Source organism: Betta splendens, chromosome 3 (genome assembly GCF_900634795.4).
Source record: "Betta splendens chromosome 3, fBetSpl5.4, whole genome shotgun sequence".
Lineage (NCBI taxonomy): Eukaryota > Metazoa > Chordata > Actinopteri > Anabantiformes > Osphronemidae > Betta > Betta splendens.
In genome coordinates this window covers 161,777-181,584 of record NC_040883.2, presented here as the reverse complement: position 1 = coordinate 181,584, position 19,808 = coordinate 161,777, and the positions used below count along the sequence as shown (strand labels likewise).

The 19,808-nt window shown below is 46.9% G+C and overlaps 1 protein-coding gene across 11 annotated transcripts in view; it reads left to right on the top strand.

Moving 5' to 3' along the window:
* The window catches only part of celf1 (cugbp, Elav-like family member 1), a 49,441-nt gene extending 30,004 nt beyond the window's left edge, over positions 1-19,437 (top strand). For 6 of the 11 annotated variants that reach the window (XM_055507636.1, XM_029144315.3, XM_029144314.3 and 3 more), the window contains 2 exons: positions 15,677-15,820; positions 16,394-17,721. In XM_055507636.1, the coding sequence (XP_055363611.1) occupies positions 15,677-15,820; positions 16,394-16,521 (272 nt within the window). In that variant the 3' untranslated portion in view covers positions 16,522-17,721. Of the gene's footprint in view, positions 1-5,767; positions 6,198-9,047; positions 10,739-15,676; positions 15,821-16,393; positions 17,722-18,477; positions 18,913-19,045 lie in introns of those variants that run through there. The other 5 variants (XR_008694309.1, XM_055507638.1, XM_055507640.1 and 2 more) reach the window with 5 other exon arrangements.
* The last annotated feature ends 371 nt before the right edge of the window (positions 19,438-19,808 follow it).

Genomic DNA, 19,808 nt, shown 5'->3' with positions numbered 1-19,808 from the left:
TCGTCAGGGCCTGGAAACAAAGTGGCTGGGTTAAGCACATTGCACCTTTTGACAGTGATGTTTGGCATTTCCAGTAGGATGGTGTTGTATCTAAGCCATCGGGCTGTAGAAAGATGCGATGTTTTTTGTTCCAAAAGGATCAAAGACACGGCATGAGGAACCAGCAGGGTGACATCAGAATAGCCAACAATGTCACGTGATGCCAGCACGGCTTTCTCTGCCGCAGCCACTGCTCGGAGGCATCGTGGGAGCCCCGCAGCGACTGGGTCAAGCTTAGCAGAGAAATAGGCTACAGGGCGTGGACGCCCTCCGTGATCCTGTAGAAGGACAGAGGTCATACAACCTGATTTCTCATCCACTGTTTGGGTGAAAGGTCGCGTAGGGTCAGGCAGACCCAAAGTAGGAGCCGACTGAAGAGCTAGTTTGAGGTCGGTGAACGCCTGTTCAGCCTCAGATGTCCACGTGAGGCGGGTGGTGGATGCAGAAGACGTCTGCATCAGAGCTCTAAGCGGAGCCTCCAAGACGGCGCAGTTAGGAATGAAATTCCTGCAATAAGAGCACATGCCTAAAAAGGACATAAGCTGTTTGTATGTGCACGGTTTAGGCAGGTTCTGAATAGCTTCAGCTCTTTTAGGTGAAATGGATTTTCCTTCAGCGGTGATGATGTGACCTAGGAAGGTAACTTCAGTCTGAACAAACTGTAATTTAGACAGACTTGCTTTGTGTCCTGCAGCATGCAGGTGTTTCAGCAGCTTGATCGTATCTGCTTTGCAAGTTTCCTGATCCTCAGTGCAGATCATCAAGTCGTCAACGTACTGCAGCAGGGCGGTGCCTGGGGACAAGACAAGATCATCCAGGCTGTCTTTTAGTGCCATATTGTAGATGGTAGGGCTTTCTGAATACCCCTGGCACAGTCTGGTAAAAGTGTATGACTTTCCGTTGAATTCAAAAGCAAACCAGAATTGACTGTCTTTGTGGATGGGCACGCTGAAAAAAGCATTGGCCAAATCAATTACTGAAAAAAAATTTAGCCTTGGGCGGAACCTGAGAAAGAATTGTGTAGGGGTTCGGTACCGTAGGCGCGCGTGGTTGGACCGCCGCATTTACTGCTTGCAGATCCTGGACAAACCTCCATTCTGTTGGCTGTCCTTTGTCTCTGATTTTCTTAACTGGGAAGAGTGGAGTCCTCACTGGAGAGTTGTCACATGGGACAACGACTCCTGCTTTCAAAAGAGAGTTAAACACCGGTGTTATTCCTTCAATTGCTTCTCTCTTTAAAGGGTATTGCTGTTTGCATGGTCTGTAGTCAGATTTTGGCGTGATGACCACTGGGTCACACCCTTTGATCAAACCTACACATATTTGTGTGTGGCCCACAGGGAAGCCGGAACTTCCTGTAAGGCTGGATACTGCGTCAGAGCGTCCTCTGACAAAAACACGTGGTGTGGAGTGTGTGTGGAATGTTGAGGTACCAAGTGCACTGTACGCTGCGCATGAAAGATAGACTGAAAAAGTTTTTTGTAAGCATGCAAAGTAGGTGAATACATCACATTCGGGTCGGAAGTCGTTTGCCAGTCTCCTTCCCGTTGACATCTGTCCACGAAAGGACCCAAGTCCTGCCATCTGTCTCCGTCATGTTTTGACAGAAGGACATGTGGATCTGTAGAATAAGCATCAACAAATCTCTCTTGTTCGTTAGTGAGAGAAATCGCAAGCGCAGACCTATGTTCATCCCAAAAAAGAGAGGTTGAGGTCAGTTTGTCCGCATGTGTGCGTAACCATGATTTTTCAAACTCCTCATCAGGACCAGTGGACACATGTGCTGTACAAGACAGGTCAGATGTGTCTCTAAAGGTCGTATTCTGTGAGGAAACAAGCTGTCGAGCAGCCTGTATGAGGGCCTCAGTTACAGCCTCTCCCTTCAGCAGCCACTGATAAGAGTAGAGCAGCGGCTCTGAGCTGAAATTAACACAAACGAAGGAATAATTATTCACATTGTCCGTGGTTGTGACCTGCACTCCCTCCGGAGTGGGGAAATCAGTGAAATACCTAAACTACACATGAGATCTCTTCCTAATAAATTAACTGGGCATAAGTTTGAAAGCAAAAATGAATGTTTGAGTGTCTTGCCGTCTGATGTCGTGCAAGACAGAGGCACAGTAAGTTTTTCTTTTATTGTCTGGCCAGACGAACCTATAGTGTGCACAAATCGTCCACTCATTTTAGGTGGATTGGAAAACATGGAAGATTTTATTACCGAATTTGTTGCTCCTGAGTCTACTAAAAACATCATACGTTCACCTTGAACCGTCAGAGCAAACTCGGGAAATTGTTTGAAACCATTTGACTGTAAAGTCATGCAGCATTGTCATTTAGCTGTTTGTTATTCTTTTCAAAATCACTCTGTGGGATGTTTTGAGCAGAAAGCAAGTCTTCATTGCAAGCAGGCAAGCATGAATTTGAATCTATTGAGCATGTATCAAGTGTGAGCGAGTGTGTGTGTGTCTGTGCGGTACCGTCTACGTCATCATGTGAACGGAAACCTTCGCTGGGCTCCTCTCTAGTCAGTCTGACGAGAGTGCCCGGAGGGTGGAACCTGACGTAGCCGGGGGCAGTGCTTCTTCCAATGTCCCATCTCGCCACAGATGTGGCAAGCGTTTCCTGGATCTCCAGATGCGCCTCCTGTGTCTCTGTTGGGCCAATTCCCGTCTGAAGTCTCTTCTTTCCTCGCCCGCGAAACCTGCCCGCTCCTCTGTTATTGTTATGCATTGCAGAGAACAATCTCCAAGGATGGCAGATACAATTCGCTCTGTTGTTTTTCCTTCTTCGCCATCTTCCTCTGCTGAAGAGTGTCATAAAGCATGGCGTGCGTGTCTTGTGAGGTCAGACAGACGCGCTTCTTCTTTCCATCCGATGTATGACTGCTTCACAGCGTCAAAACTTCAGGGAGTAAGCCTTTCATCACCAGTTCACACAGGTGACTCTCGTATGTTGAACAAACGAGTCCTCCCACTCCTTCAGGGGAGGATGAACTCCTCCGTGTGTGTTGTATGTAGTGGTGAGGCGGTGAACAAAGTCATCAACTGATTCCTCTGGTGTTGTTTGCATGTAGTGACCTTTAATCATACAGACTTTATCAGGGAACGCAGTTTCGAGGTGGGCAACAAGCGTCCTCACTGCGGTAACGAATCCATCATTTAAGTTGTTTGTCCAGTCTTTGTGTTTGAGAGCCAGTGTCACATCAGGCAATTGTCTAGCCAGCTTTTGGTATTCACAAGGTGCAAGACGTTTGGCCAGGATGCGACGGATCTCAGCTCCAGTGGGTCTGTACTCCTGGCAGAAAGCCAGAAGGTTGGCACCGAATGTCTTTCCTGATACAGTGATGTCTGGGAGATTTTGAGCAAAGTCAGCTATGTCAGCGCTAGTCCATGGTCTGTGCACTAACATGCTTCCTTCAGGGCCGGCCACTTCCACCATGGGCAAGCTGATTTCTGGAGCTACTGGTGTGTTGCTCCTTAGGGTACGAACGCTGGTAGTTGCAGAGGCAGCACTCGTAGTGGCAGTTGGTGCATGGGCAGAGCCTGTGGCAGTGGATGATGTAGGAATGAAGCGACGACAGGTGAATTGGCCCAGAACGCCTCTACATCCATTCCAGGAGTTGGTGTGGCATTTACACTGTCCTCCACATGCTCTGACTGCTCTGCAGCCGATGTTGCAGCTCCTGATAACAGAGGTTGGCCAGGCTGTTGATGTGGGCCAGGCTGCTGCAGTGGTGCAGGCTGTTGCTGTGGATCAGGCAGTTGCTGTTGGTCAGGCTGTTGATCCTGCTGTCCACCCTGCCCGGCCCTCCTGCTGACGTAGAAGGAGTCCAGGTCGGGATTCACCTTGACCGCGCTCAGCTCTGCAAAAGGATACAAAGCAGAGACAGTGGGAGCGCTCTGTTTCTCATCATGCTGTGTGTGTGTATGTGTGTATAGTGGCGGTGTGTGAGCTTCCACAGAGTTGTTATCTTTTCTGCCAGCTACGTCACCACTCTCATCCTTTCTCCCTCCTAGTTCTTTTTGGCATTTCAGTCTTTCCCTGCGTTCTGATTCTTTAACCCAAAACTCAAGGCATCTGTTGTTTAATTCAATTTCTTCTAGGGTTTTAACTTTGATCGTTCTACTTTTACGGAGCTGTTTCTCCTTCTCTTCTAATTTTTCTTTTAAAGCACGTATGTCCTTCACACTGAGTGATCCACCTTCTTGAAACCCATAATGTTTTGTCCAGTCGTGAAGACATGACACGCACTCATCACCATATTTACGTCTCATTAATTTTGTAATGCTGCAGTCTGGTGGTGGAGACTTAGATTGCCCCGAACCCATCTTTCAGAGTCCGGCGGTTTCCTGCCTTAGATTTTTATGTGTTCCGGCCGGAACCTTTTTTCGAAATTTCTTCTTCCACGGACGTCTCCGTAGAAAGGGAACTGCTCAGATCAGCGACAGGGTTCTCGGAAGTGGTCCCTCACCGTCATGGGGCCCCTCTAAGGACCCGGGTCCCTCGTATCTCAAAACCACTTCCCCCATGCAAACGCGCTCCGTCTTACAGAAGCCGTCTTTTATTTCCTTGTCCACTCCCTCTGGACTGCGCTCAAGATCTGCACACTGGTCTGTATCCTCAGTACAGACAAAACAAGCTCGGTCCCCACGAGCCAACCCTTAGCAAACCACCGTCTCGACCACCAGGGCAGACTTTGACCTAATTAATTTTACCCGAATATTGAATTTAAAATTAAAAAAATATATATATATATATTATTTTTGGATGTTTTGAGCCAAATAGTCGTTTAGAAATATTATATCTCTAGTCCTAGTTATATTTTTCCTTTATCGTTGTTTGTTTTAGTCTAGTAGGGGATGCTTAGAATTAATTGTTATTTGCCTTACTTTCCCTAAACCAATGATCAGAGCCAAGTAAACCCCGAATAACCAAAACAATTTCAAACCCGTTTCTTTTTTTTTTTTTTTTTTTTTTTCAACAAGTTCGCAACAAAACGGAATCTCTCTCACCGGGCCGAGTAGAGGTTGGATTTTGAGTTCGTTGGATTTTTGAGTTCGTTGGATCTCGTCAGAGGCGATCCAGACGGGTGAGCAGTCCTCCCACTCAGAACAGCTGTAGAGGTTTGGAGGCTGAGCGACCCTAGTCCTCAGGACCGCCGTCCCTAGGTCACACCGTCCAGACGACCTGCAGCGGGATCCTGTTCGTAGACGCCAATTCTGTGGTGGAAATTTTCCATAAAGAAGTAGATGAGAGAGAGTTGTCCTTTTTGTGCGATTTATTGAAATAATAAAGAAAATAAAAATAATGGGGAAAGCAAATCAAAAAGAAAAGAAAACCAGCTGGGGAGATCAGTGCACACACCACGAAGGTGTAGTGCAAAGAGCCCACGATCCTCAAGTTGCTTCTGCCTTTTAACCTTTTTCCCTGGACCTGGTGGAATCTCCTTATCACACTGTGGGTGAAGATGTTCATATTACACAGGGAATAAACAAGGCTACAGCCTTGGGTCTGGTGAGGCATCAGACAGAAAGGAGCCAGAGCCCAGGGTTAAAAGGCAGACTCAGGCCATGAACAATCGGTCACCTTGAGAGGGAGATAGATTGTCTGTCTGAGAATGTTCAGTTCTGGGTCTAATCAACAAGTACAGAATGCATGGTCACTATGCAGAGTCAGAAATGAACACAAGAAGCATTAAAGTACAATTTTTCCATTACACTGGACAAAGGGACGATGGTTGGACCAGGGACTGGACAAAAGGAGGATGGTTGGACAAGGGACTGGACAAAGGGAGGATGGTTGGACCAGGGACTGGACAAAGGGAGGATGGTTGGATCCCTAGCTGCCCATGACAGACACATAGCTCTGAGTCCGATGATACCTGTACAGTAGGTGGGGAAGAGAGAGAGAAAGCAACTACTACTGGAGAGAAAGAGACAAGGTTAGTGAAGCATGGAACAATGATGGGAGGTCATTAGATAGAAGAAATAAAAGGGAAACAGAAGCTCAGTGTATCAATTAAGTCCCCCAGCAGTCTATGTCTATTGCAGCTTAACTAAGAGATGGTTTCTGTCACTAACAATCGTTGCCAGTGACTTGAACCATCTGTAACTATAAGCCTTATCAAAAAGGAAGGTTTTAAGCCTGATCTTAAAGGTGGGGAGTGTGTCAGCTTCTCAACAGAAGAGGAGCTTGGTAGCTAAAGGCTCTGCCTCCCATTCTATGTTTACACAAAATCAATTGCTTTGGCAACAACCTCCCACACCTGGCCCTGCAAAAGAGCTGAGGCAGGACATTGGAGCCGAGGCTCATTTTGGACAAGGGTCTCAACAGGGACTTTCACCGAAACCATCCTGCGGAACCCTCCTAGGTGGCTGGGGGACTCTATTGTGAGCTCTGTTGTGAGTCTCCTCCCAACTTCAGAGGGTGGCACTGAGGAGCTGTTTCCTTCCGGGAACATCATTAACTGGGGGACTATTGGGACTATTATAAGTGAAGAATGGAGACTCCTCCAGTTGTCAGTGTGTCATGGTGGACTCTCGGTTTGCATCTGTCTGGCTCTGGTCTCTGACTTCTTGTATGACGTCTTGTGTCCTGATTTTGTTTTGTAGTTGCTTCTGTTTAGCGTTTGTTTGGTCCTGCTTTGCAGTGCACCTCAATTTTAGTTAGTGAACCTTTTTCCTACTCTGTAGTGACCCTCCTTTCAGTATAGTTATAATAAATATCATTTTGTATCTACCATCCTCGCCTGTGACTGCTTGTGGTTTCTGTCCTGTCTGGTCTTGGGGGTGTTAGTAACAGTACACACTGACCAAACATGGACCCAGCAGCAGGAGAGGAGGCCTGGCAGGCTTTGAGCCTTTGCAGTGCTCGTTCGTTACTCGACAGCCCACGCACTACAGCCCGAGCTGAGGCCTTACATACTCTGCGGGAGATCGCCATCGACCCGATCAACTTGACCCGGGTTCCCGCGTGTTACCATGAGGTGGGGGCCATCTTTGATAAGGCTTGCGTTACTTCGCTTCCGCCTCATCGACCATATGACTGTGCGATCGACCTCCTGCCGGGTTCCACACGGCGGGGGGGAAGGATCTTCTCATTGACTAAACCGGAGCGGGTGGCTATGGACCAGTACATAGCGGAGGCGCTTTGCGCGGGGCTCATCCGTCCGTCGTCATCACCCTCATTGCGTCCGCTTTTGAGCTTTTAGTGGGTGCTACTATTTTTACTAAGTTGGACTTATGTAACGCCTATCATCTTGTCCGCATAAGGGAGGGAGATAAGACTGCATTCAATACCCCCACGGGGCATTACGAGTATTTGGTCATGCTTTTTGGCTTGACAAACGCACCTGCAGTGTTCCAAGCTCTAGTAAATGATGTCCTGCGGGACATGGTCAACAGATTTGTCTTCGTCTATTTAGATGACATTCTCATTTTTTCTAAAGACCTGCGACAACATGAGGTGCACGTGAGGGCGGTTCTGATGAGGCTCTTGGAGAACCATCTATTTGTTAAGGCTGAGAAATGTGAATTTCACATGGCTAAGACTTCGTTCTTAGGCTTTTGTTTGGAACCAGGGAAGCTGGCGATGGATCCGGGCAAAGTGGCGGCTGTGACAGATTGGCCAGAGTCGAGGGATAGTAAGCAGCTGCAACGGTTTCTGGGGTTTGCCAATTTTTACAGGCGTTTTATAAGGAACTTCAGCAAGGTGGCGGCTCCTCTTTATGCCCTCACCTCCTCTAAGGCTCTGTTTGTTTGGTCGGCGACTGCGAAAGGAGCCTTTGAGCTGCTGAAGTCTCGGTTTACGTCCGCGCCCATCCTCTGTCTCCTCGATCCTCAGAGGCAGTTCATAGTGGAGACGAATGCTTCCAGCACCGGAGTTGGGGCAGTCCTCTTACAACGCAGCGAACAAGACGGTAAGGTGCATCCGTGTGCGTTCTTTTCCCGCAAACTGAACTGTGCAGAGAGGAACTATGATGTGGGCAACCGGGAGCTGCTGGCAGTTAAGTTGGCATTGGAGGAGTGGAGACATTGGTTGGAGGGGGCAGAACAACTTTTTATGGTTTGGGCGGACCACAGGAACCTGGAGTATATCAAGACGGCCAGGCGGCTTAATGCGAGACAGTCCAGGTGGGCCTTGTTCTTTGCTCATTTCAATTTTACCCTGTCATATAGGCCCGGCTCCCAAAACGGGAAGCCAGATGCTTTGTCGCGCAAGTTTGAGGAGGCCACAGAGGAAGGGCAGAGGGCAGAGGACAACCGTATACTACGCCCGCTGACAGTGGCCGCGATTACCTGGGACTTGGAAACATGAGTGAGAGTATACAAACACTCGGTGCCTATTCCTGCTGGTTGTCCTCCTCGTTGCTTGTTTGTCCCGCCTCCTCTGCGCACCAAGGTTCTACGCTGGGGACATGATTCACGGCTGGCATGTCATCCGGGAGGGTCCCGGACGCTGGTGCTGGTCCTGCAGCGCTACTGGTGGCCCTCAGTTAGACTGGATGTTCAATGAATGTGGCAGCGTGCGGCGTGTGCGCGAGGAACAAGATGCCACATCGCGCACCTGCGGGGCTGTTGCCTCCCCTGCCATTACCGTGCCGACCATGGTCGCACATCTCCATTGACTTTGTGTCAGGTTTGCCGCTGTCTGAAAGTAAGACTGTCATACTTACCATTGTGGATCACTTCTCCAAGCTTATCCATTTGGTTCCTCTGACCAAGCTGCCTACGGCCAAGGAGACGGCAGAGCTACTGATTGTCCATGTGTTCCGCGTGCATGGCATTCCTGAGGACATTTTGTCTAATTTGTTGCGGCAGTTTGGAGGGATTTTTGTGCAGCGCTGGGTGTCTCCGCCAGCTTGTCTTCTGGTTTCCATCCTCAAACTAATGGACAGACAGAGCGCAAGAATCAGGACGTGGAGACTATGCTGCGGTGTATGTCGCCCACCGGGCCGGCGTCTTAGGTCCGGCAGGATCGAATACGCTCACAATACTCTTCCTTCACAGGTGCTGGGATGTTCCCCTTTTGAGGCTGGCTATGGCTATCAGCTCCCTCTCAGCAAGTCCAGGGGCTGGACGGGTCGGTGGGAGCCTTCATCCGGAGGTGCAGGGCGGTTTGGTCCAGGACCCGCGACTTCCTTCTCCGTGGCCAGACAAGAGCGGCCATATGGGCTAACCGCCGTCGGTCTCAATCTCCGGATTATTGAGTCGGGGACAAGGTCCGGCTTTCCACCTCGAACCTTCATCTGAAGGGGGCCAAGCGGAAATTGGCACCCAGGTTCATTGGACCGTTTGAAGTGACTAGGGTGGTCAACCCTGTGGCAATGAGACTGGCCCTCCCTCCCTCCCTGCGAGTTCATCCTGTCTTTCATGTGTCTTGTTTGAAGCCGGAGGTGGACTGTGATATGGCGCCCACCTCCGCCCGCCCTCCGCCCGCCCGGGTGATCGATGGAGGTCTTGCTTATACGGTGCGGGAGTTGCTGCGCTCCAGACGGCAGGGCAAGGGGCCCCAGTACCTGGTGGAGTGGAAGGGCTATGGCCCTGAACACCGGCAGTGGGTGGAGCCGGGGCTCATTTTGGACAAGGGACAAGGACTTTCATCGAAACCATCCTGCGGGACCCTCCTAGGTCGCCATTAACTGGGGGGACTATTTAAGTGGAGAACGGAGACTCCTCCAGTTGTCAGCGTGTCTGGTGGACTCTCGGTTTGTGTACAGCCCCGCTACTTCTAATTTGGCCACGTTTGTAGAAAAGTGTTGAACCTGACTCTGTAGTGTGCGTAGTCCTGTAAATCTTGATTATATTTTACTTGCTCAGTGTGGTGACGTATTGTGTCCTGATTTTGTTTTGTAGTAACTTCTGTTTAGCGTTATTTCTCTGTTTAGTTTGTTTGGTCCTGCTTTGCAGTGCACCTCAGTTTTAGTTACTCTCTAGTGACCCTCTGTTCAGTATAGTTATAATAAATATCATTTTGTATCTGCCATCCTCTCCTGTGACTGCTTGTGGGTTCCGTCCTGTCTGGTCTTGGGGGTGTTCGTAACAGATACAACAGATCAGATTTTCTATCTGCCCCTGACACCTTCCTCGTTGTAGATGTTTACATTCACTGGCGTCTGGCTATCAGAAAGGAAGGAACTCTAAGTATGAACAGATAGCGAGAGACACAGCTCTGCAGCCTTGATTTTGGGAGCGAGAGACCAGGGTCTATTAGACAGGGAAAACTATTGAGTGAAATGTTGAATACATAAAACAGATCTAAGAATAACCATAAGATAATAATTGCAGAACATAAGTCATAAATCATATGACAACTGCGTAGAAAATGGAAAGAAACAATTTTTCCATTACACACAAAGTGTTTTTTTTTATGTATTATTAGACTGTCCTTCCATGCTATACAGTTTACATTTAATTTGTCAGAACGCCACTGCCTTTCTAGTTGTTGGGTCCTGTGCTCTGAATTATACATTGGAGCTAACCTCCTTTGTTTCACTGCCTTTTCTTCAGAGGAACCACATTGTCTAAAATTTTACCCAGAGAAGCTGCAGCATCGCCTACTTTTACATCTTGAATCTGGCAACAGCATCGTCAGATAAACATCTAGAAGAAGAATCGAACAATTCATATAATAGTATAATAGAACTCTGAATATGGAGCAGGAGTTCAATAAACAATACAAAACACAACTGGAATTTTAGAATCTGGGTGAGAAAATTAGTTAGAATTATGTTTAGGTTTAGGAGTAATTAGTAAATCTGAGTTATAAATTGCTGCTACTCCTCCTTCTAGGAACATGATAGTCATAACTCCAGTTTTCACGCACCTGATTTATTACTAATTCTGGGCTTATTTTGTTACCACTTCCAATTTTTGCTTCATCATGTCTGTTCTCACCATCTAAGTCTAGAGCTGTAATTCATTCAGTATTAGACTCCGTTATCCAAGCCCCAGTACTCACCTCATCCAGTTGCAAGATTGTTGCATGTATTCACCACTTTCCAGCGTTTCTTGTCTTGTTAACATACTGTGCCTTGATCTTGCTCTGTTACCAGCCTAGCCACTGGCGTTTTCCTTGCTACTTCCATCTGACAATGTAAGTTTACCTTTGCCTGGCTCTGACCACCGAGTTTGCTTTTCCCTTATCTGTATTGTACTAATGACCTACCTGGGTTTTGACCCACAACTCTACCTGTGGATTCTGTTGTCACCATTAAACCCTTTTGACCCTCTGAGCTGTGCATGTGGATCTGCCATGTAGGCCGTCCTGACAGAACAATCCGCCCAAGAATGGACCCAGCCAGCTTCGAAACCCTGCGGGCCACTCTCCAGACCCAGGAACAGCAGATTTAGAACCAGGTGCCGTAGGAGCTATCACGCAACAACACACGTCAGGAGAATGTGATGGCTGAGCTAAGCAGACTGGTCAAGCGATTAATCCAGGAACCAACTGAGCAAGCCCCTCCAGTCGAGGTACCGGCACCGGTTTCCCCCCTGCTGTGGTACTAGCGGATTACTCCCCTGCACCGGACGCTCGCTTGGGACGCGTTCTACCGGTGGGTCTGGCGACTGCCGAGCTTTCCTCACGCGGTGCGAAATCCACTTCAAACTACACACTCCTACTTTTCCCACTAAGCGTTCTAAGGTCGCGTATGCTGTCTCCAGACACCATGACCACCGCCGAGTGGCAAAACAATTCTTCGTGCATGTTTACCTTCGAGAGCTTTGCTAGAGCACTGAGGCAGATCTCTCAGGAAGTGACCCCAGGCTGAGAAGCCGCACAGAGACTGGTTACCTTGGCGGAGACAGAATGGCGGCGTATGCCGTCAAATTCTGCACGGTGGCGGCTACAGCAGGCTGGGACGCAACGGCCCTTGGCGATGTGTTTATCCAAGGGCTCCCACCGAGTCAAAGATTGCCTGGCAGCCCGTGACTTACCTGTGGAACTAAATGCGCTAATTGCTTTAGCTATTCAGATTGACCGCCGACTGGAACAGTGAGTGGGAGCTCCGGGAGAAACGGGGTGCGGAAGGTTCCACAACCCCGGCAGGGAGCAAACTGTCCATGGAGAATTTGTTGTGAACTCTCCACTAAAAGATCAGGCTCACCATTAACACAGAGGCTGGTGGTGAGCCGAACCACAACTTGCAATGCCTCTACTCGCTCTCTGCCCACAGTAACCCTAACAACCGGCGCCAATTCCATCCAACAAGCGGTCCTGATCGAAGAGGCTAGGAGTCTCCATCTTGCCCCTCATTGCCACACAGCGCTGGACGGATGTCAGTGGAGGGTTACTCACCACACAGGACCTGTCACTATGGTATTTGTCAACTTACACACAAAACAGATTCATTTTCTTGTTGTGCCTGCATGTTATCACCCTGTGGTCCTGGGTCATACCTGGCTTCGCTTACATAACCCCCGACTGGACTGAAGAAGTGAAGGAATAGAGTCCGGGCTGCAAGTGGTTGGGGAGGGACGTTCCGGAGACTAGAACTGTAGAGCTGGAGGGAGTGCTGAACTGCTACCAGGACCTCCGGGCGGTTTTCAGTAAGGAGAAGGCTACCTCACTTCCCCCGCAATATAGCTATGATTGCACCATTAATCTCAGACCCGGTTCCGTCCTACCGAAGGGCAGGCTATCTCCAAAGAAGAGGCTGGCCATGAAGGAATACACTAAGGGAGCCTTGGCCTCTGGGATTATTCGGCCCTCATCATAACCCACCAGCGCAGGCTTCTTCTTTGTAGATAGGAAGGATGGTTCCCTGCGGCCGTGCATTGGTTATCGCTGAGTGTCATCCCGACATGCTGCAGTTCTTGGACTTCGCAAACTTCTACCAGAGGTTCATCCGATGGTTCAGCCACATTGCCTCGCCTCTTCACGCTCTAACCTCCTCCAAGATGTGCTTTGAGTGGACCACAGAAGCCAGTGCCGCCTTCTGCCGCCTCAAGGGCACCAGCTCTTTCATTTGTAGTGGAGGTGGATGCCTCCAGCACCTGGGTCGGTGCAGTTCTGTCTCAGCGGGACCTGGAGGATGGTAAGATTTATCCCCGTCCTTATGCATCTCGCAAACTGTCATCATCAGAGTGAAATTATGACATTGGGGACCGTCAACTGCTGCTGAGTGGAGACATTGGTTGGAAAGGGTGGAACAACCTTTTCTGGTGTTCGCTGATCATAAGAACCTGGAGTACCTCCGGATAGCTAAGAGGCTAGATTCAGGTGCCAGACAAACAGTATTTGTGGTGGGGAGACAGTTTTGCTGGCCTTCCATGAAAAAAAACATGCAGGAGTACACATCCTCCAGTCCCACCTGTGCGTCGAATCAGTGACCTGCGGGTTTTCTTAGACCTTTTCCAGTGCGTCATCGTCCTGGTCGCATTGCATTGGATTTCGTGACTGGACTGCTGCCGTGGTCATGATGGTACTAGACCGTTTTTTTCCCGCCTAGCTCATTTTGTTGTCCAAACTGCCATCTGCTAAGCAGACTGCCTGTCCATGATGGAACGTGTTCCGGCTCCACGGGTTCCCGAGGGACATCATTTCAGACCAGGGATCGTTTCCCGGTTTCGATAGGGGGATCTCTGTGCGCTGTTGGGAGCTAAGGTGAGCCCGTCTTCCGGATATCACCCAGAGCACAGTGGACAGACTGACATGGTGAATCAGCAGCTGGAGGTTGGACTACGCCTCGTCTCATCCAGGAACCCCGCAACCTGGTCTTGGAAGCTAGAATGAATTAGCGTCACTCATAAGACATTTCCCTTTGCCTCCACCGGCCTAATCCCATTCCAGTGCGCCTATGGTTTTCAGCGACCCATTTTTCCGTTGCTGGAGAAAGAGGTTCACGTATCACCAGCACACGCCCTGATACAGCACTGCCGACGTACCTGGCTGCGGGTGCAGCAGATTATGCTTTAATCACAGGCCAAGTACAAGGAGACGGCAGACTGGAGACACTCACCAGAGCCAGAATACCAGGTCGGAGATCAAGTGTGGCTGTCCACTAAGGATCTGCACCTGAGGGTCCCATTGCATAAGTTGGCACAAGGATTTATCGGGCCCTTCACCATCTCCAACATCATTAATGCTGTCAGGCTTGCCTAGGTCCATGCGCATCCATCCCACATTTCATTTTAGTAGGCTTAAGCCCTACCGAGCCAGCCCCTTGGTGCCTCAGACTCCACTTCCTCCACCTCCACTCATCATCGATGGGGGTCCAGCGTACACCGTGAGTATGCTCCTGGACTGCAGACGCAGGGTTTTCAGTGCCTAGTGGACTGGGAGTGATATGGCCCCCAGGAAAGGTCGTGGATACGGGCTAAAGATGTGACCAGGAGCTCATCCTGGAGTTCCATCGGTTTCATCGGGACCTTCCTGGGCCATCTGGACTCTGAAATAACATCTAGTGTGGAGTCTCATGTTTGTCATGTTGCCTTGTTTTTGTGTTGGCCCTCCCTCTGAGATCCATTGTCTCTGAGCTGTGCATGTGGTCCACCATGTAAGCCGCCCTGACAATAGTTGATGTGACTCATTGGACATATCCATCCTGCTGCAGCCAGGTTTCAGTAAGAGAGGGCAGATCTATGTAATGGTCACCTATCAAGTAATTTAATACCAAGGATTTAGACGAGATACTTAATAAACCACACTTTATTAACTTACAGTACTGTCACTCCTCTGATTTTTTTGTGATTTATATAGTTTAGGTGGTTGGGAGCCACCACCTGAGTCGCTGCTCCTTCACATTGAGAGGAGACAGTTGAGATCGCTCGGGCATCTGTTTATGATGCCTCCTGGACGCCTCCCTGGGGAGGTGGTTCGGGCATGTCCCACCAGTACGAGGCCCGGGGAGGACCTAGGAAATGCTGGAGAGACTATGTCTCTCGGCTGGCCTGGGAACGCTTGGGGTCCCCCCTGGAAGAGCTGGAAAAAAAAGTGTCTGGGGAGAGGGAAGTCTGGAACTCTTTGCTCAGACTGCTGCCCCCGCCACCCGGTCCTGGATAAGCAGATGAACATGGATGGATGGATAGGAGCAAACACAGTCTCTATGCGATAACTAAGACTAAGAGGGGGTGGGGGCTTTAGAGAACACGCAGAGAGGCGTGTAAGACTGTGACTCTGGGCTTCTGGATTCCACTCTGAGTTGTCATGGAGTAGGGAGGCTAAATAACATGGCCATGTTAGTAAAGTAGTAGAGAGGCTCTGCCCAACATGGGATGGGCGCCATCTCTTCTAATCAGCCCAGGTCCACCCCCCCCTAAAAAGTGCACATTGAGGAGGAGTCCAAAGAAAACTACAGAGTCTTGTTTTGGCAAACAAACACACCAGCTCAATGTTAGTTTTAGTGACTTCCGATTAACTGGACGTAATTCTTATCTTGATGATAAAACAGTTAAAAGAAGCATCTAACTTCTCCTTTTTGTTGCAATGTTTTGTTCCTTCTGTGCTTTGGTCTTTTCTCTATATTCATAGGATTTAGTTCTGTTTGTTGCTTATATCTGTTAAAAATCTACTCAACAGTTTTTTGTGTGGATCAGTGTCTTTTCTTACACTATTCTTTTACATATCTGTGTGTTTAATCAGTGTATTTTAATAGATGAACACTGTTAGTGCTTTTAATAGAGAAATTGATTGGCAGGTCCAGAAGGTGCCAACTTGTTCATCTACCATCTGCCCCAGGAGTTTGGAGACCAGGACCTACTCCAGATGTTTATGCCCTTTGGCAATGTCATCTCAGCCAAAGTATTCATTGACAAACAGACAAACCTCAGCAAGTGTTTTGGTGAGTTCATGTCAGGTTTCTGTTTACCTGGAACTGGTCAAAATTAGAATTAAAATCAAAAACCCTCAGCTTCTTACAACTGAGGAAACATTCAGTAACTGCTGTACAGCTTTTCCTGATTGGAATGGTTGATGCTTATCTTTGTTTTAGCACCAGAGCGTTGCCCTGGTAGCATAGAAGCATGTGATAGTTGGTGGAAACTGTTGCTATGGTTCAGCTGATCTCTGCTAGTTTTTTGTGCATCCCTGCCTTAGCTTTGTGGGTTTGGCACTTATTTACACTGACAATGCTTTAACAATATTTTCTCTTTAGGCACAGGAGCAACGAGTTCCTTGTGCACTGCATGTTTTAGTTTACGTTTGCTAAAGGCAAATAATTTTTGGTTTAAAACAGAAAATGAGAAATGCAAAGTTTTCCCTTAATTCAGGGATCAGTCAGGTACACACTGATGTTTTCTGTGCTATGTGACTCAATTATTGAGGAAATCACCAAACATAATGTCAGAAAAAGTGGAAATTGGCTTAATTCTGTCATTCACTATTCAGGCTGAGAATATCTGTCTTTGTCCTTCAGGCTTCGTGAGCTATGACAACCCTGTGTCATCTCAGGCTGCCATCCAGTCAATGAATGGTTTCCAGATAGGCATGAAGAGGTTGAAGGTGCAGCTGAAGCGCTCGAAGAACGACAGTAAACCCTACTGAGACTTTGAGCAGGTGGTGGTGAGGCATCAAAGAAACCTGTCTGTGCAATACAGGGTGATGTCTGGAGCTGGCATTTCCATTTTCCATTCCACCATTTCCCAGTGTTTACTGGTGACTGTGTTTTTGCTGTGTTGTTTTGAGAAACAGGTGTATTTTAACTCCATTTGAACTGGCATCAGTTTGCTGTGGGAAAGATAAACATCACCTGTTTGTTAATGTATGTGGAACGTTGACAGGTTTTGGCCAAAAGTTTCTCCTTTACAAGCCACCCAAACTCCACTGAAGCTTCTCAAGGCAGCTAGCTGCTAGAAAACACAGAGTTACTAAACAGACAAGACTGAACTGATGCTGATGGTTGATGTACTCTTTGTCCTAAACTGTTTGTTTTACTGATGACACCAGATGCAGAAGCTCAGACTGTTCAACCAGATTCATCATGTGTACGTTCTCATTCTGAGTTTACAAATCGGATGTGTGAACATTGTGTGGAGACATTTTAACCAACCAACAGAGCAGCAAGGACAATTTTCTTTCTTTTCTGTCTCAAAACCAACATTTATTCACACAAAATGGTTTAGAGTTAAAATGCTGCTTCAGGTTGTTTTTAGGTTTATTCTTGTTTAGGGTGAACGATGAGTCAATGTAGCATAAAAAGAGCCTAAACGCTTCTTTCTACCTGCAGGTGTAAAAACAGACAAATGTTAGACATAAGTGATATTTTACTTCTGTGGATGTGACAGAATGTCGAATTCTGTCCTAAATTTTATGACATGTGAAGTATTTAATTTGTTTCTAAGTGATTAAAAACTCAACACTCATTACACCTCAGCCACTGTAATAGCTAGTATAGAGTTTGATTTAACAAATCTATAATGTAAAATGTCACATTTCTTAAGGCAACATTGTTATTAATATGAATTGTGTTTAAAATTGAAAAGGAAGACTTTCATGAGATTTATATTTCAACTATTATGCCTTTTCTATTTTTATAGGTTTTATACTTTACCTTTGTGTTGGCAAATTTTTATTTATTGCCCAAAACATTGAGCTGAATTTGTTACTGAAACACTAATGTGGATAACAGGAACTTTGCTTGTTTACGTTGGTGAAATGTTCTACACGATGCTTTGACATTTGCTGCCGCTTATTTCATAGAAAACCTCTCATGTCATCTCCCAAATAAATCAATTCTCAAACAAAGGCGTTGGTTCATCCTGTGGGTTTTGAACACTGAGCATTAGGTTCTGTCACTGTGATGATACAGGAAGTTTGAAACCTGTGACATACAGGGAAAATGTGAATCTCCTGGGACTCTCTGGACTTCCTACAGCTAAGAGCTCATACTTTCAGTCTGAACCATGTGCTGGATCCCCTCCTGCCTGCATACAGTAGGTGCTAAGGTCCTTGTTTGAGAAGGGTGAGGTAGGATGTGGCCCAGGTGTGAATAAGATGCCAGTCCAGACCTCGCTCTCAGCCATTCTTTCCTTCTGCCTACATTTAACACAACTGGCATTTAAATCACTTATTTATTCATCTGCTGCAGCTGCCTGCCACCTCTTCTGTTAGGCATGTTTTCAACATCCCTTGTCAAAAAATAATACAAACAAGTAGACTATTTGTATACTTGTTTTAAAGGAGACATATCATACTTTTCATTCTAAAAAATATTAGACTTTAATGTCTCAGTAAGGTCTCTGTAAATTTTCATCCCATAAAACCCTTTAGATCATCCACACTGCCCCTGTCAGTATGTGGTTCTCACTCCCCATCAGCAAACGCTGTGTTTTCTGGGCGTGTCGCAAGCGAAGCTGCGCACCACACCTCTGTGCGGAAGCGCATACCTTTTTTGTTGTTTTTTTTTTTTTTTTTAATTTGCTCCATGGATACGAGCCACCGCACCGTTAGGATACAATAGGTGGCATTAGTGCGACATTGAGAATGCAATCTCCTCCACAGAAGAAGACCTGCTACAGGACTGCACGACATTAGCCAGCTGGTTCGTAGCGTAGTAGAACCATACGTCTACGATCCCGAATCTGACCCTGAAGCTGAAGAGGAGGCTGTTGAAGTCGCCACATTTCGGCTGATGCAAGATGTGTCTCTTGGTAATGTCGCATTTACTTCAATTTAATTGATTTATGTAATTTGCAAAGTGACTAGCGGTTGCAAATGCATATGCTAAATGGCGTGTGCAGCTTCAATATTCACAACACGACTTACCTGGAAAACTCTCGTTAATAGATAACAGTACTTTAGCTTACATTATACAAATAAATAAAAGTTTGAGAGCATAGCTGAAATAATATAAATACATTTTACATTTACACATTTCACTGTTTTTGTCTTACTTGTGCTGCAAAATGTGCACTAATATTTAGAGCAATCACTGCATGACCTACCTGGGAACAAAAAGCAGTTCAAATTATATATTGACCCGACGTATTTTGTACTGCTTTTAATTATGTTTTTTGTCATTCTTGATAAATCTGACAGTAATATGTCTCTGTATCTGAAATTGTTACAGGTATCTAGTCTACAGAGGCTAGTGAGCTGGTGCTGGGGATTCCTGGGATGAAGAATCTGAGTTGCCATCTCTTCATGCTTGGGTTGTAGATGAAGGCAGAGTTTCCTGATGGATAAAACACAAACACTCATTGTATGATGGATGTAGACCACCTGTGGAATAACTCCTTTAGCATTTGAGTAAAAATGTGTTTTTTGTGAGTGCAATACTCATTAAGATTTTTGTTATTTTATTTATATATAATTCATATTCTTTTTATTTATGGCCGCTTCAACTTTATAGCTTACCATATTAGAAAGAGAAAAACATGTAATTTCAATACTATGATTTCCTAAATAAAAGTGTTTTCTCTTCAGAAACAGTTGTAGTTAAAGCCAACTTTATTGTAAACCAAAAAAATGCACCACTACTCCAAAGCTAGAACAAACTGTTACCTTCACACTCCAATGTGCAATGTATAGTTTACGGAGTTAATTAAGAAGTCTGGGGGTTTGAGGACAGAAGCTTTTGCAGGGCCTTGCAGACGAAATGCATGAAAGAAGGGTAAACAGGGAGATGTGGTGATCCTTGTTCTCATCACTATTTGGAAGACTGAGTGGAAGCAGTCCTCTACCAGATGGAAGCTGTGGCTGTCCTCACCATCACCTCATCAAAACAAAAAGGTACTGCAATCAGAATCGTAGATTAGTGAAATGTTCATTATTATGTAGGTCAAAACCTTCTCTAATGTAAGAACACACAATACCAGACAAAAAATTAAACC